This window comes from Yarrowia lipolytica, chromosome 1F, assembly GCF_001761485.1.
Source record: "Yarrowia lipolytica chromosome 1F, complete sequence".
Taxonomy (NCBI): Eukaryota; Fungi; Ascomycota; class Dipodascomycetes; order Dipodascales; genus Yarrowia; species Yarrowia lipolytica.
The window spans coordinates 1,504,656-1,516,995 of record NC_090775.1 but is presented as its reverse complement, the minus strand read 5'-3'; the positions used below and the strand labels follow the sequence as shown (position 1 = coordinate 1,516,995).

Genomic DNA, 12,340 nt, shown 5'->3' with positions numbered 1-12,340 from the left:
TGATAGTCTCAAAGGTTCAAGTACTTGATACATGTTGTTATGGACTTTGTAAACTTGAAGTAGGGAAAGGGATAGGCATGAGTTGTGTGAACGGATACAATCTCTAATACTGTTACCAAAGGTATAAATATTCGTGTCGATATAATCATACAAGCGCAAGTCTCCTGTAGCAGTTACTAAAGTGAAAAAAAAAAAATGGAAAAGAAAAAAAAAAAAGAAAAAAAAAACAGCTTAAATTGCTATATAGGTCTGAGATATGGACTTGTAGCCGGAGAAACTCCACCACAGCTGGTGTTCCCTGTCCCTAGTCGTACCCCACTGTATATTCTCCTACTGAGTCTGTGTATTTATGAATAGTTGACCTTTTGTTGAGATAAAACGGCAGATATCTTTGTGTAGAAACACAACTGTTGAAAGATTGAAAGACTGGGAGAGTAGTCAGGTTTGGTAGCATGAGACGTAGAAGAACCGTTGTAAGCTATCAAAAGAGACTGTGACTACAACACCTTTCCCGGTACAGTACTTGTAGTTGAAATCACTCTTTTCTCAGCAGAAACTTCTTTATCAAGTGTGTAGATAGATTCTTCTACCTGTGGGCAAAGTCTAGTGTCCGTCATGTCAAAGACAAGTCTCACAGCTCAAATATCTACTTCATATACAGAAGTAGGGGATGATTTTATTATTATTATTATTATTATTATTATTTATTGTTATTGTAATTATTATTATTATTATTTCTTATTCTTATTGTTTAATTATTATTATTTTCTTATTCTTATTTATTATTCTGATGATCCATTTTACCTTTTTTTTCTTTTTTTTTTTTCATTCCAGGGAAATAAATATACCTTTTTTACTCTTTTTGGTATTTCTTTATTCGAGGGAAATACATTTCAGCTATTTCGTTGTTGTTTTTTTAATTCGTTCTTTTTAAATCGTTTTTTTAAATCGTGGTTTTTAAAGAAAAAAATAATAATAATTTTCTTGCTGACTGATCATTGTTCACAATTGCACAACCACTTGTCTTTTTTTAAAAAAAACGGGTTTCTTGGTCTAGTTGGTCATGGCATCTGCTTAACACGCAGAACGTCGGCAGTTCGATCCTGCCAGAAATCACTTTTTGTCGGGCTTCTCCCCCACCGTTTTTTTTCCCACTTGCACTGAATTTCCACGGTCCCGCTCCCTTCTCGGTGCCGCATTTCAGTGGTGGGGCTCTGTCGAGGAGTGCTAGTACCTATCCCCTCTCCCGAGTATGTTTGACTTGCGAACCTACACGGAGGGCAGGGATGGTTGTTTTGCTTGGTAAAAATGTCAACAAGAGTGTCAGTTTACTCACAAGACTGAGCCGGGTCAATCAGGTCTCTCTGACGTCACCTAGTAGACGCTGAGGTGGTGGTTACTGCTACGGTACAGCTTGGTTGTACAGCTTAGTTGTTTGTCACTTGACAATACTTGTAGTTCAAGCACTAGGTACGGCATTTCTTGTGCAAGTGTGCACGGCACACAGGTCTTTGTCCACTTGTTTGGGTACCTCTTGGATGGAGTAGACCCAGTCCGTGGATGCCCTTCACTTCCGACCTTGCATCTCGGAGAAACAGCGTCTATTTCGCTCTCATTAGGCATTAAAATGTCTCTCCAGGAACACCTGACCAAGTGGGGTTTGAGACAGCTCTTTTGGGCGGTGAGCAGAGACCCGAAATGGCAAATCGACTCCTGCTGAAGGACTAAATTGTCATAGATGTGACTTTATTGTTCCAATCAAGTTTTCACACCACGCTTCTGAAGTTCGGAGCTGCTCTCATCTCCGCCTCCATCGCCCTACCACCACTTGAGTCGCCTGACCAGTTCCCCACTGTAGCCGTTAGAGATGTCGATCACCGATGGATTTTCAAACCTTGGAGTTCCGGGGAGACAATTATACGCCCACCCTCATGCCCCCCTTAGATGCCCGGGTTCCTGGAGCTGTTATTTAGGGGAATGCGGGGTGATGATGGCGTGCTGGAGGTAAACCGTTCTGTCTACAGACGTGGTTGACCGCCTCGGTGATATCACGAACCACGACTTGACTGAGACGCCAATGATGATATAATGTGAGACTGACACCCGCCAGCTCCATTAGTGTCTTCTGATGACTCTGTCCCGGTCTCCCTCCTCGTAAATCAGACCCAAAGATGTCCTAAGACAGCTTAGACTCTACTGATAGACGCCCACCCAAGCAGGTACTGTGTACGCAGGTACAGTGTACTATACGTGCTTGCGTAGAGGCGCCAATCTGAAACCGCTAAAACCCTTAGAGCCCCACCATGGCCTATTTAGTAAACCCCCACTATGTTTTACCAGTGTGTGGGAGCTTTGAGAGCATTCAGCTGTTGCCTCGTATTACGTTATAACAGACATCTCTGGTTATAGGTGATCTGGACATGAAAGTAGTGGGAAAATCTTTAATACGAGTATCCACTGGAGATAGAACAGTTGTTGGAGCAATTTGCAAACCCCTCCTATCGTTTTACATATCTCGCCAACGTGCTCTAGTCCACCTATTACCACCCCCTACCTATAACTCTTTGTCCTCACACCCCACCATCCCACCATCCCACACACCCCACAACCCCACATTTTGGAGACGCCGAGCTTCAAATTACTTTATGAAGTGAACACCAACGGGGCTATGGCGCTAAAACCGACTCTGAGGTCTCGGCTCCTTGTCTCAGCTCGTGTTTATCAAACATGTCTCGGTAATAATACCCCACTGTCGTCTCTATGGAGCTCTATATAAGAGACTGGCGATGACCACTACTTTGATGCATTGTTTTATTCGGCATTCTCCATGAAACTGTCAACTCTACTACTCTATACCACCCTCCTACTTGTAGGGTTCTCTGCAGCTGATCCCAATGCCGTTCTCCTCGGTTCGGCTCCCCCACAAAAAAAGTACTCTGATAGAGTCGTCCAGGCAACGCAGGCGACCTGGGACTGGATGAACTACGCCCTCCATCTATCTGGACTTGCCTCGTGTGTTGGTTTCCAAGGAATCCAAACTCCCTTCACTTGCGAGTCTTTCTGTGCTGACTACCCCGGTATGGAGCTAATAGCGGAGTTTGGGCCTCGAGATGTGGTTGATTTTTCCGTCTCCGGCTTTTTTGCAGTCGACCACAGCCGAAAGGAGATCTGGCATATCTTCAGAGGCACCGTTTCTCTCACTGATGGCATTTCTGATGTCAGATTGGACACTCTTCCGTTTGACGCCTGGGGTCCTAACCACGCCAACTGCTCCGACTGTCAGGCCCATGCTGGGTTCTTGCAGTCGTACAATTTGGCATACGCTCAGTTTGAGAAGAATATGACTGACACTTTCAAAAAGTACCCGGACTACTCTCTCAAAGTGACTGGACATTCTATGGGAGGAGCAGCCTCGTTCATCCACGGAATCAACATGAAAACCAGAGGCTATGACCCCTACGTGGTAGCTTCAGGCCAGCCGCTGGTTGGTAACCAAGCGCTGGCAGACTACAATGATAGACTCTTTTTTGGAGACAAGCCTGACTTCTTGAGACAAGACAGTGGTAGAAGATACTGGCGTCTAACTCATAAAGGGGATTTGGTGCCTCAGATTCCTTTCTGGTCTCCTTTTCAGCAACCCGGAGGTGAAATTTACATCGACTACGTGCTTTCCGATCCGCCTCTGGACTCACTCAAGGTCTGCGATGGTCAGGACAATCCCAATTGCAACTACTCGTCTAACATGGTGAATTCGGCTATCACAGGAACACTTCTGTGGGCCCACTTTCAGTACTTTGTTGTCTTTACGCTCTGTGGAGTGAACTATTGGTCCACTCATATCCATGGATAATGAGGGTGGACAAGTACCGCTACGGTACAATACTCGTAGTGGATTCGATACAGCTTCTTTCCATTCCCTTCCCATCTCTTTCTGTTTGTATACACTAATTAATTCAATCGATATACCAAAAGTCATTGGTAGCACTGTGTGAAAGAGCTGGACCAGTGGTTAGATACCATCCCCCCCATCTTTTTGTTAACATCTCAACATCTATACACATCCCCCACGCGCAAGCTCTGGAGCAGTGCTCTGGACCGTATCGTGGCGCTTTGAGACCATTGTCATAAACGTCATAAACGTGATAAATTAACTGCAGACTTCAATACTAGTAGACTCTCCTCATGACAATCTACTCCCCAGCATTTTCGATCGCGCATCGTCAACATGGTATGTACCAGCATGCATGGACAGACTTTACAAAAACAGATTGAAACCCCAAAAATACAAAAAAAAAAAATAATATAACACAAAAACACGGCCATAACCGACACTGAACAGGAGGGGAACAAGAAAAAAGAAGAAAAAAAAACCCAATACCCCTAAATCTCAAACCCCCAAACCCCCAGTACCCTAAAATCCCGAATGTTTTTTTTCTGCATTATACATTCATTAATTATAACTTCACTTGGGAAGAATAACCTGGAGATTAATGTACAGTATGTACTGTAAAAGGTTCATCTTGATTTGCGATTAGTCCAGGAAAACTTGAAAATGTTGTGTTTTAAATGTCCCTCTTGCTCTGTCATACATGCCCCAACTCCACTAACCTCCTCATATTCGCTCCACTGCCATGGCTCCGGCTCTCCTCACCCAGCCCAGATCAGTTTCTCCTGCTTTCAGATACTCTCCTTATAGACTACTGGGATTGAACAAAATTCTACTGAAAGCCTTTTTTTATTCTAATTTTATGTTCTTGGCAGCAAGGAAGAAAACTTCAAGTTCAAAGAAAAACAAAAACCATGCCACACTTAGTAAAAACAAGAGTCATAAATAAAACTCGACTCCATAGCAGCACTTTCAAAAGCTGTACAACTTACTTCTGCGACAGGAAAAGCACGTACAGTCGAGTGGCGCTTGCGTACTTCCTCTGTCAGTTCCGGTTGTGTACCAGAAGTGCTATCCAGAGATGTGCAGACTGCCAAACTGGAAAAGTCCGAAACGGGATATAAGACTTGCACCTTCGGCAGACAGACCAGATACAGCACTGTTGAAAGACATTAAGGATGACACACCAGGCTATGGTGAAGCGCTGGATATCTCAATGTAGGGCGGTTACTGCAATGTAGACGCCCTTCCAGACATAGCTGATACTGCGCTCACCAATACTGACGCTGACGATGCGTTGGTGGGGAGGTATGTACAGGTTGAGTCTTCTGATGCAGACTCGCAGGACGTTGAGATCGTGTGGGGAATGGGGATGAGTACGACTGTGATTGCGAGGATTAGGAAACATTTATCATTTATTAGTTGGTGACAGGTACGTATGCAAGTAATGTTCCATTCAGAGACCTTTAGACATTTTTTGTATCAGCATTTCTGACTATTAGCCTCGTTTGCAATCCCTGTAGTGTAATCGGGATGGATTATTTTGACTAATGACTAATGTCGTGTTGTTTTTTTGTTTTTTGTTTTTTTGTTTTTGATACACTTGTGCGTACTTCCTATCTTGCAACAAGTCACAACGGTTTGAATCTATGTAAATTTTCTTTTCACTTCTCCCCGTTTCGTAAAGTACTACATGTTGCCATGTGTATGTTTTTCCTGGCCAAAAGTTGCTGTCATGGCATACGTTTCTGTCTATGGGACTATGTTTTCATGTTTTTTTTCCTCCAACTTCCTTTCGGTGAACGTTCTCAAAACCGTTGTTGCATCATGTTATATAGAGTTCATTGTTACAGTAAAATTAAAATAAAAAAACATTAAAAAAACATTAAAAAAACATTCTGGCATCAACTTGACTGGACATGTTTACGGCATCGGAACTATTGACGTACGACTTTGGACGTATACACATTGGACGTATACACTTTGGACGTATAGAGAAATATATTGTACCGACGACGACAACGTCTTCTGACGTTTCAGATAAGAAACTCGCTGCAAATTATATTTTTAAATACATTTGTTTGTGAGGTGATCCCTTAGCTACATTGCAAGAAGCCAATGACACAAGTGTGCATCTGTAGATTGTACAAGTAGAAGTAACTGTAGCACACACCGATAAGTGCATACATACAACAATAATCAGCTTCAAAATGCGACTTGTTCGGCAACGAGGTGTGTTGGCGTTGGCTTTCGTCGCAACAGTATTCGTCTGCTGGTTGCTCTACTCGGTCAGACAGCAGCAAGCTCAAGACGTGTTCATCCAGGGGTCCATCAACACCCCGGTGGTCTACAACGCCCGCGTAATGCCTTACATTATCGACAATGATGGGTACTGCGGTGTTCCTGAGTGGCTGAAACGAGGTGTCTACGTTGCTGAAAAGCCCTGCGACGACGGAGTCGTGCCTGTGCCCTACGGCGAGTCGTCCTGGTGGTCTGTGATGGATGCACCAAGCGGAACAGGTCACGCCGGAGTCCAAGACAAATGGAGAACCAGCACAGTGGACAATAACACAAGTCTGTTCATGCATGCTCTATCGGAGTGCGATAAGGGCTCCCACATGGCTTGTCTGATCATGAACGTGCCCAAGGGCCCGTTTCACACCGTCAAAGACCCCCTCGCGGCTCTTACAGGCGAGACCATCAGTCCTTACACCAACGAAGACACCATCCATGTCTGTGGAAAGACGTACAAGGACTGTGTGGTGGTCCCTGGTGTCATCATTGAGCACCTGTTCTTCGTTGACTTCAACGAATCGTACAGCGATGCTCAGTTCGAAACGGCTGTGAGAGAAGCAGGCTATTTCTGGAGACAGATGGAGTGGTAAGTGAGAGGACCACGGCGGCCAAACACCAACCAACCGATCAAACACGAATAACACGAACAATTTCATCCTTGGTGGACACTCCCCGGTTCTCTCGTGGCGCACCAATTACCTGAGCAACAAGTACAAAAATAGACATGGGCACGACTCGACATAGACTTGAAACATTTATTCACTATCAGACAGATCGCATTCTTTACTTATTTCCATATAGAACCGGACTCTGTCCGAAGCAGTACTTTCGTATATACCACTTCTGGGACTACAGATACCTCGAATCGTTCAAAAAGATCTGGATCTCGAACATTTATGAACCGCTAGTGTCCCAAATCTCAGTTGTTTCTGTTGATTTGTCAATTCACTCTTGAATACTTGTCTGAGAAGCTCACAAGTTGCTGTACCAACAGTCTTCATTTCACAACTTATTCCGGACCCAGTACATGAAAAAGTCATGTTACTACACCAATAGTTGGATCTTCTGACCCTCTCTATCAACAGCAATCTGCATTTGAACTCCTCATTCAACTCACAAGCCCAGATGGAGTGACATTGTCTCACCCAGTATGTACATGCTCTAGCCTCTTGTCTCAATGTTGTCTCACAACTACTTATGTCTTAGTTCAGGAACAGGAACGAGGAGCAGCCGGCGTACGGCACTTGTACCAGTAAATTAGAAGCGTGAGGCCACTAAAGAACGAATACCAATAGTCTAGGGTGTCATCTCGTCTATGTACTTGTATTGTGTATTGGTATGTATAGCTCCTGTAGGTCTCTCGGACGAGATCTTGTTGACTGTACGAGTGCTCGTACTTGTATAAGTGCCTTTCAAACACTTCAGAGCTCACAGTCCACAAATACAAGTACTGTACTTGTACAAGGGTGGTCATGTCTCAGTCAGATCCAGTTCACAGCACGGCTCTCAACGTTTAAACCAGCAGTTGCTCAACGACATGTTGTATCCATCAACCTCCATACGCCTTATCAAGATCAATCCCACAGCTGATGGTCATCTACAAGTACATACTGGTACCTACAATCCAATCTGTAATCAATAAATAGTTATGCTAAGTGGAGTTTATATATAATCAGGCGACCCAGTTCTGCCAGTTCTCTCGAAAAGGAATCTTCATGGGGTCGGTCTTGGACTTGTTGTTGATACTAACAGAGCCCATGTAGTCGGTGAGGTCATTGACATGATCCTCTTCGTCCCGAGCGTATCCGTTATTCCAGTCGTCCTCCTCATCCGACACTAGATCGCTCCAGGACTTGCCGAGATTGAAAGACGAGGCAAAGTCCAGAGAAACGGACGCTTTCGACTTGGGAACAGCCAGAGGGGCAGATGGCACCGAAGTAGCCTGCGACTTGCGCAGGAACGGAGGCCGGTACACTCCCTCGGGCTTGAAGTTGTGCGAAGAAGACAGGTTACTAGACTTCTTGGCAGGCGAAACGCCAGAAGAAAGTCCCCCAGCCTTCTTGGCGGATGACGACAGAGCGCCCTTGTTCTCGTGGTTTCGTCGTCGCGAGGGCGGCACATAGACGGAGGCCTTGGACGAGTCCGACGAGGTGTTGGACAGCGAAGGCACGTCGAGATCCGAATCGGGAGGCGATCGCGACAGCTTGGGGTGAGCAAAGCCATTGTTTCGAGGGGTCTTGATGGACGTCTTGAACGGCTTCTTCAGCTGCTTGTCGGGCACCACCTCGTCGTCCATTCGGAACATATCCTCGTCACCCAAAGACTCGGGGTCGCTCTCTTCAGACAAGGACTCCATAGAGTGGGCCGACGTGGCAGTCCACTTTCGAGGGTTCAGCCGCGAGTGCCGGGCGTGTGAGACACCGCCGTTCGTGTTGTCCTTCTTGCGGGGCTTGTAGGACGACAACGAGAACCGGTGAGCGGGGGGGGTGAACTGCATGGTTCGGTCCCAGGGGGACTGGGACACCAGGTGCTGCTTGGGAGACAGCACCGTGGGGGTTCTCAGGGGCAGTCGAGAGGAACACGTGGTCACAACGTCTTCCTCCAGAAGCACCGGAGAGGCCAAAGAGATAGCAATGGCGGGGGTGCCAGCATTACCGACGTCGGTGTTATCAGGAGTAGGAGTGACATCGCCATCGTTGTCAAATGAGTCCTGGAAGTGCACAAACTGATGCGACGGAACGGACGAAACCACGTTCTGGTCTCGGTCTCGCTTATCGCTCAGAGTCTCGCTAAAGCCAGAATCGTAGTAGGGCACCGAGCAAGACATGTCGTCGACGGCAGCAAACTCTTCGAACTCCTCGTCGGTAGTCCAGGCGTTTGCCAGCAGAATGGCTGACCGCATCTCCTCCAGCGACCGATTGGCGGGGTCGATGGTGAGCGAGTGACGCAGCACAGCAAACGTGTCGGGTGTCATGGCCGGGAAAATGTCAAATAGCGCCTCCCGGTTAGCGGCAAAGTCCATAAACAGCTTATCCTTGCTAGAGGCCTTGGTGAAGGGGTTACGGCCGAACAGAATATTCAGCAGACAGATTCCGACGGACCAAATGTCAGCCTGCTGGGTGTTGTAGTCGGCCAGGGATGCGCCGTCAAACAGCTCGGGAGCCATGTATCGTTCTGAGCCGACGCCAAAGTCGCGGGCCTGGAGCTCGAACGTGGCCAAACCCCAGTCAGCCAGCTTGACGGTACCTGCCTTGCTGATGAGGATGTTTTCGGGCTTAATGTCCCGATGGTAGACGCCTCGAGAATGGCAGAAAATGAGGGCGTCGACCAGCTGGAGCATGAACTCGCGGGTGCAACCACTTTCCTTGGGGCCACGGCCGCCGGAAATGGCCTCATACAGATCGCCCTGGGCACAGTATTCGACCACGAGGTAGTTGACGTTACCGAGGGTGAAGTGGTCGAGTAGCTGGGCCACGTTTTTGTGTCCCTTGAGCGCCGAGTGGATGGCAATCTCCTGGTCGATCTCGGCCCGTGAGCAGTAGGCTCTGGAGGCATTAGGACGAGCGGCGGTGGGGTCTGGAGAATTGACCAGACACTTGATGGCTACGAGCTCATCCGTGTGGGTGTCTGTGGCCAGTGATACCTGTCCGTACGAGCCCTTGTTGAGGTCTGCGACTTTGCGGTATCGGTTGTTCAGGAGCTTTCCTGCATCGTATTCTGTGTATGAAGAAGTGTCCATGTCATAAGTAGCCTAATGTAGGTGGATGAGATGTGTGGAATGTGAGAAGATGTGTTTGAGAATGGTTGAGAGGATGGGTGAGAAGTGGATGTGTGGTTGTTTGGTTATCGGTTATTGATTCTGGTTCTGGTTCTTGTTTTGGTGGTTTGAAAATGCGAATGTTTTTGTGGAATGGTAAGTCGTTAATATGTTCGTTGTCGTAAGTGGCTCCTAGCCGTCGTGATGTCGTGTCCAATGGTTCTCTCGTGACTACTCTCAGTCGATGCTTTTCAGGTGTTCCTCACTGTGCCAATCTACTGAATTCCTATCCAAATGTTCCAGGGGGAACAGACACAGTCTCGCGGCTTGTGACGGGGTGCAGGGGCTCAAGAAGGGAGGGTTGGTGGGCTTGGGGCGTGAGCCTGCAGGGTTTTGGAGGTGGTTTGGGGGTGGGGGGAGTAACTTGTATGATGTTGTGCTGGGTGGTGCAGTGTGTCTTCTTTTTGGGGAAGCTTGGCTACTGTCTGATAAGTCACTCGATTGTGTGCCAACAAGGTTTCAGAGTTAGCCTTTTAGACTTGTACGCTCTTCTGCGGAATTCCATGACCAGACCTACCGTGGCGGTGGCAACTTGCAGCGTACATGTCGTCCTGCGGGGTCCCACAACAAGTGGGTGGGGATACGGGAGGTTACGGGGGCTGGGATTGGCGTGTTGAGGGGGCTACCGAGACGGCAAAACCCCTCGAAAAGTGCCCCCGTAGACCCCGGGTCTCCGTCTGCTGGGGCCGACTCCTCCACGTGGCCTCTCTACTACTCTTGCCGTCTCGGTTCCTCTGGAGACGCCGCGATAGAGTTGGACCAACAACAGACACACACTTGAAAAAGAAGCTTCCGGATGCAAAAAAAAAGGTGCGACTGACTTTTGGGACGCCTGACCTGTTGCACCGTTGAGGGGAGACAGCCATGTTGCTCGACTTCGATCGAGTGTGGACCGCGAGCGCCGTTCGAGCTGAAACAGGCCCATCGCAGTTGCGCAATTGTCAGTGACAGTTTTCTTGTTCCACTCAAGGGTCTGGTGTATTCGTGAGTCAGTACGAGTAATGTATCAGATACAACATTGTACAGTTTTTTTGTAGTCAGTATATCCAATATTTACAACAAAATATATACTGTACAACCAGCATAATAATATATACTAATTACTTGTAGGTACAATGGAGTTGATGCTGAATCCAACCAGACACCAGATAATGCTCAAAAACGACAAAAAGCCATCCAACATACATGGAAATCAAATCCACCACCCTTGGCCAGTGTTTGACACCTTCTACTTTGGTGCTAGACCCCGTCCTTAGTGTCGTTTGACCTCTCTTTTGGCTCTCCTCCGACCGTTACACTGTTTTAACTCTGCCTAAACAGCCACTGGTAGGTGTGGAGACATGTGTTGAGGAGGGGGAGCAGAGGACAAGGCGGCACAAATCCCAGCAGATGGAGAGCTGTCACGTGATACGGCGAACCGCAACACGTCCCGCCAATCTCCCGGCGCCATTTCCACAGCTCTACACACCCTTCACCGCCCAGATTCACGCCTCTGATTAGCACCTTGCACTTGTCAATTGATTTTGCTCCCGGGTAACTCCTGGCTTCAACTTAACCTTCCCTATCAAACGCTGTCGCCCCCAAGCTTGCGCTATCTGGAGAGCTCTGACGTTATCGCCTCGAGAGTGTTTGAGCACGCTCTCCATCCACACTGTGGCTGCTGAGCACCGGCGGAAAGAGAAAAACGTGGATTCGGGTGACGGGCGGGCGCCAGATGTATCGGTCACGTGACATGCTCTCGTGCCACGCTCTCGTGCCACGTGGCTGTTTCGGGTCTCTGCTTGCTTTCGCAAAGTTCCGGGATGTGGTCACATGGGTTTTGGTGAGTCAGAGGCGGGTGCATGGGTTCCGAATCGCTCCAAAACGAAACTACAAGCGGCAGGCAAATGCAGGCACGTGCTGCGACGAGCCAGGAGGGTAACCCTGTTGAGCGTAACGGTAGTCGTATTTTCGGTAGGGTAATCGCAATGATCGGCTAGGACCAGACAAGACAAGACAAGAAATTTTCGATTGTTCTTATAATCAGCCTAATTCAAGCTTCAATTGACATTTCATGATATGAGATTGGTGTGTTTAGGTGGGCCGATAACACAGCCAATATTCCGTCGATACGTACTCCGTCAATACATACTCCGTCGATACGTGTCCTACCACCGCAATTGCCACCGCAACTACAATCGTCTGTAGCGGCTATGTGCCTGACACATGCTTGATCTCATTGTGACTAAATATAAATCAGACTGTGCAAGTGTATGTATCGACCCGTTGATGACATGTTGCATTTGCCACCATAATATTAGCTGTTTTTCGCCGTATATTGTTGCCTCGACAATCGTTGGTGC

The 12,340-nt window shown here is 47.5% G+C and overlaps 6 protein-coding genes and 1 non-coding gene across 7 annotated transcripts; 4 read left to right on the top strand and 3 right to left on the bottom strand.

Moving 5' to 3' along the window:
• The first annotated feature begins 1,042 nt into the window (after positions 1 to 1,042).
• Positions 1,043 to 1,116, top strand: YALI1_F15159r. The gene has a single exon. It is a non-coding gene; the product is annotated as a tRNA-Val (tRNA).
• Positions 1,117 to 2,827: 1,711 nt separating this feature from the next.
• Positions 2,828 to 3,850, top strand: YALI1_F15141g (uncharacterized protein; the record flags this gene model as incomplete). Its single annotated transcript, XM_505287.4, has 1 exon — positions 2,828 to 3,850. The coding sequence occupies one exon, from the start codon at positions 2,828 to 2,830 to the stop codon at positions 3,848 to 3,850; it is 1,023 nt and encodes a 340-aa protein (XP_505287.4).
• A 1,117-nt stretch (positions 3,851 to 4,967) lies between these two features.
• On the top strand, positions 4,968 to 5,315 carry YALI1_F15118g (uncharacterized protein; the record flags this gene model as incomplete). The annotated part of the gene is made up of 2 exons (XM_068283329.1): positions 4,968 to 5,082; positions 5,128 to 5,315. The coding sequence occupies 2 exons, from the start codon at positions 4,968 to 4,970 to the stop codon at positions 5,313 to 5,315; spliced, it is 303 nt and encodes a 100-aa protein (XP_068139430.1).
• Positions 5,316 to 6,096: 781 nt separating this feature from the next.
• YALI1_F15108g (uncharacterized protein) lies at positions 6,097 to 6,771 on the top strand (the record flags this gene model as incomplete). Its single annotated transcript, XM_505286.3, has 1 exon — positions 6,097 to 6,771. The coding sequence occupies one exon, from the start codon at positions 6,097 to 6,099 to the stop codon at positions 6,769 to 6,771; it is 675 nt and encodes a 224-aa protein (XP_505286.1).
• Positions 6,772 to 7,853: 1,082 nt separating this feature from the next.
• On the bottom strand, positions 7,854 to 9,920 carry YALI1_F15070g (uncharacterized protein; the record flags this gene model as incomplete). Its single annotated transcript, XM_505285.3, has 1 exon — positions 7,854 to 9,920. The coding sequence occupies one exon, from the start codon at positions 9,918 to 9,920 to the stop codon at positions 7,854 to 7,856; it is 2,067 nt and encodes a 688-aa protein (XP_505285.3).
• A 1,178-nt stretch (positions 9,921 to 11,098) lies between these two features.
• YALI1_F15053g (uncharacterized protein) lies at positions 11,099 to 11,644 on the bottom strand (the record flags this gene model as incomplete). The annotated part of the gene is made up of 3 exons (XM_068283328.1): positions 11,099 to 11,278; positions 11,323 to 11,458; positions 11,502 to 11,644. 3 exons carry the CDS (start codon positions 11,642 to 11,644, stop codon positions 11,099 to 11,101), a joined length of 459 nt encoding a protein of 152 aa, XP_068139429.1.
• Positions 11,645 to 12,030: 386 nt separating this feature from the next.
• Positions 12,031 to 12,280, bottom strand: YALI1_F15047g (uncharacterized protein; the record flags this gene model as incomplete). The annotated part of the gene is made up of 2 exons (XM_068283327.1): positions 12,031 to 12,196; positions 12,240 to 12,280. The coding sequence occupies 2 exons, from the start codon at positions 12,278 to 12,280 to the stop codon at positions 12,031 to 12,033; spliced, it is 207 nt and encodes a 68-aa protein (XP_068139428.1).
• Positions 12,281 to 12,340: the final 60 nt, after the last annotated feature.